This window comes from Aplysia californica, unplaced genomic scaffold, assembly GCF_000002075.1.
Source record: "Aplysia californica isolate F4 #8 unplaced genomic scaffold, AplCal3.0 scaffold00480, whole genome shotgun sequence".
NCBI lineage: Eukaryota > Metazoa > Mollusca > Gastropoda > Aplysiida > Aplysiidae > Aplysia > Aplysia californica.
This window is the reverse complement of record NW_004797750.1, coordinates 107813-108567: the sequence shown is the minus strand read 5'-3', so window position 1 is coordinate 108567 and position 755 is coordinate 107813. Positions and strand designations below refer to the sequence as shown.

Here is a 755-nt window from a genome sequence, read left to right as displayed (position 1 = left end):
CCCCCCCCACCTCTACTATAACTGTGTGTCCTCAGTGATCTGCCCCCCGAGAGACCCGTTCTACTGTGGCACACATCTCGTGTTCTCAGACTGTGAGAAGTTCTTCAACGTGCCTCATCTCTGCCCCTACATGTGCCGGGTTTGTGGTGAGTAACGTCTGTTTGTCTGTCTCTCTGTCTGTCTGTCTGTCTGTCTGTCTGTCTGTCTGTCTGTCTGTCTGTCTGTCTGTCTGACAGACTGTGAGAAGTTCTTCAACGTGCCTCATCTCTGCCCCCACATGTGCCGGGTTTGTGGTGAGTGAAGTCTGTTTGTCTGTCTGTCTCTCTATATGTCTGTCTGTCTGTCTATCTGTTTATCTATCTGCCTGTCTCTCTGTTTGTCTATCTGTCTGTCTGACTGTTTGTCTCTCTGGCTGGCTGTCTCTCTGTCTATCTGTTTGTCTGTTTGTCTGTCTGACTGACTGTGAGAAGTTCTTCAACGTGCCTCATCTCTGCCCCCACATGTGCCGGGTTTGTGGTGTGTGAAGTCTGTTTGTCTGACTATATTATTATGTCTGCTTGTCTGTTTGTCTGACTGTCTGTCTGTCTGTGTGTCTATCTGTTTGTGAAAAGTTCTTCAACGTGCCCCATCTGTCCTTACGTCATGTGCCGTGTTTGTGGTGAGTGAAATGTCTATCTATCTATCTATCTATCTATCTATCTATCTATCTATCTATCTATCTATCTATCTATCTATCTATCAAATTAACTGTAAGA

At 46.0% G+C, this 755-nt stretch overlaps 1 protein-coding gene across 1 annotated transcript in view; it reads left to right on the top strand.

Annotated features, from left to right (window-relative positions):
• The window catches only part of LOC118478302 (cysteine-rich venom protein Mr30-like), a gene marked incomplete at its 3' end in the record, with an annotated part of 6647 nt that extends 6501 nt beyond the window's left edge, over positions 1 to 146 (top strand). The window contains 1 exon segment of the mRNA XM_035971677.1: positions 38 to 146. Coding sequence (XP_035827570.1) covers positions 38 to 146 — 109 coding nt within the window.
• Between the last annotated feature and the right edge of the window lie 609 nt (positions 147 to 755).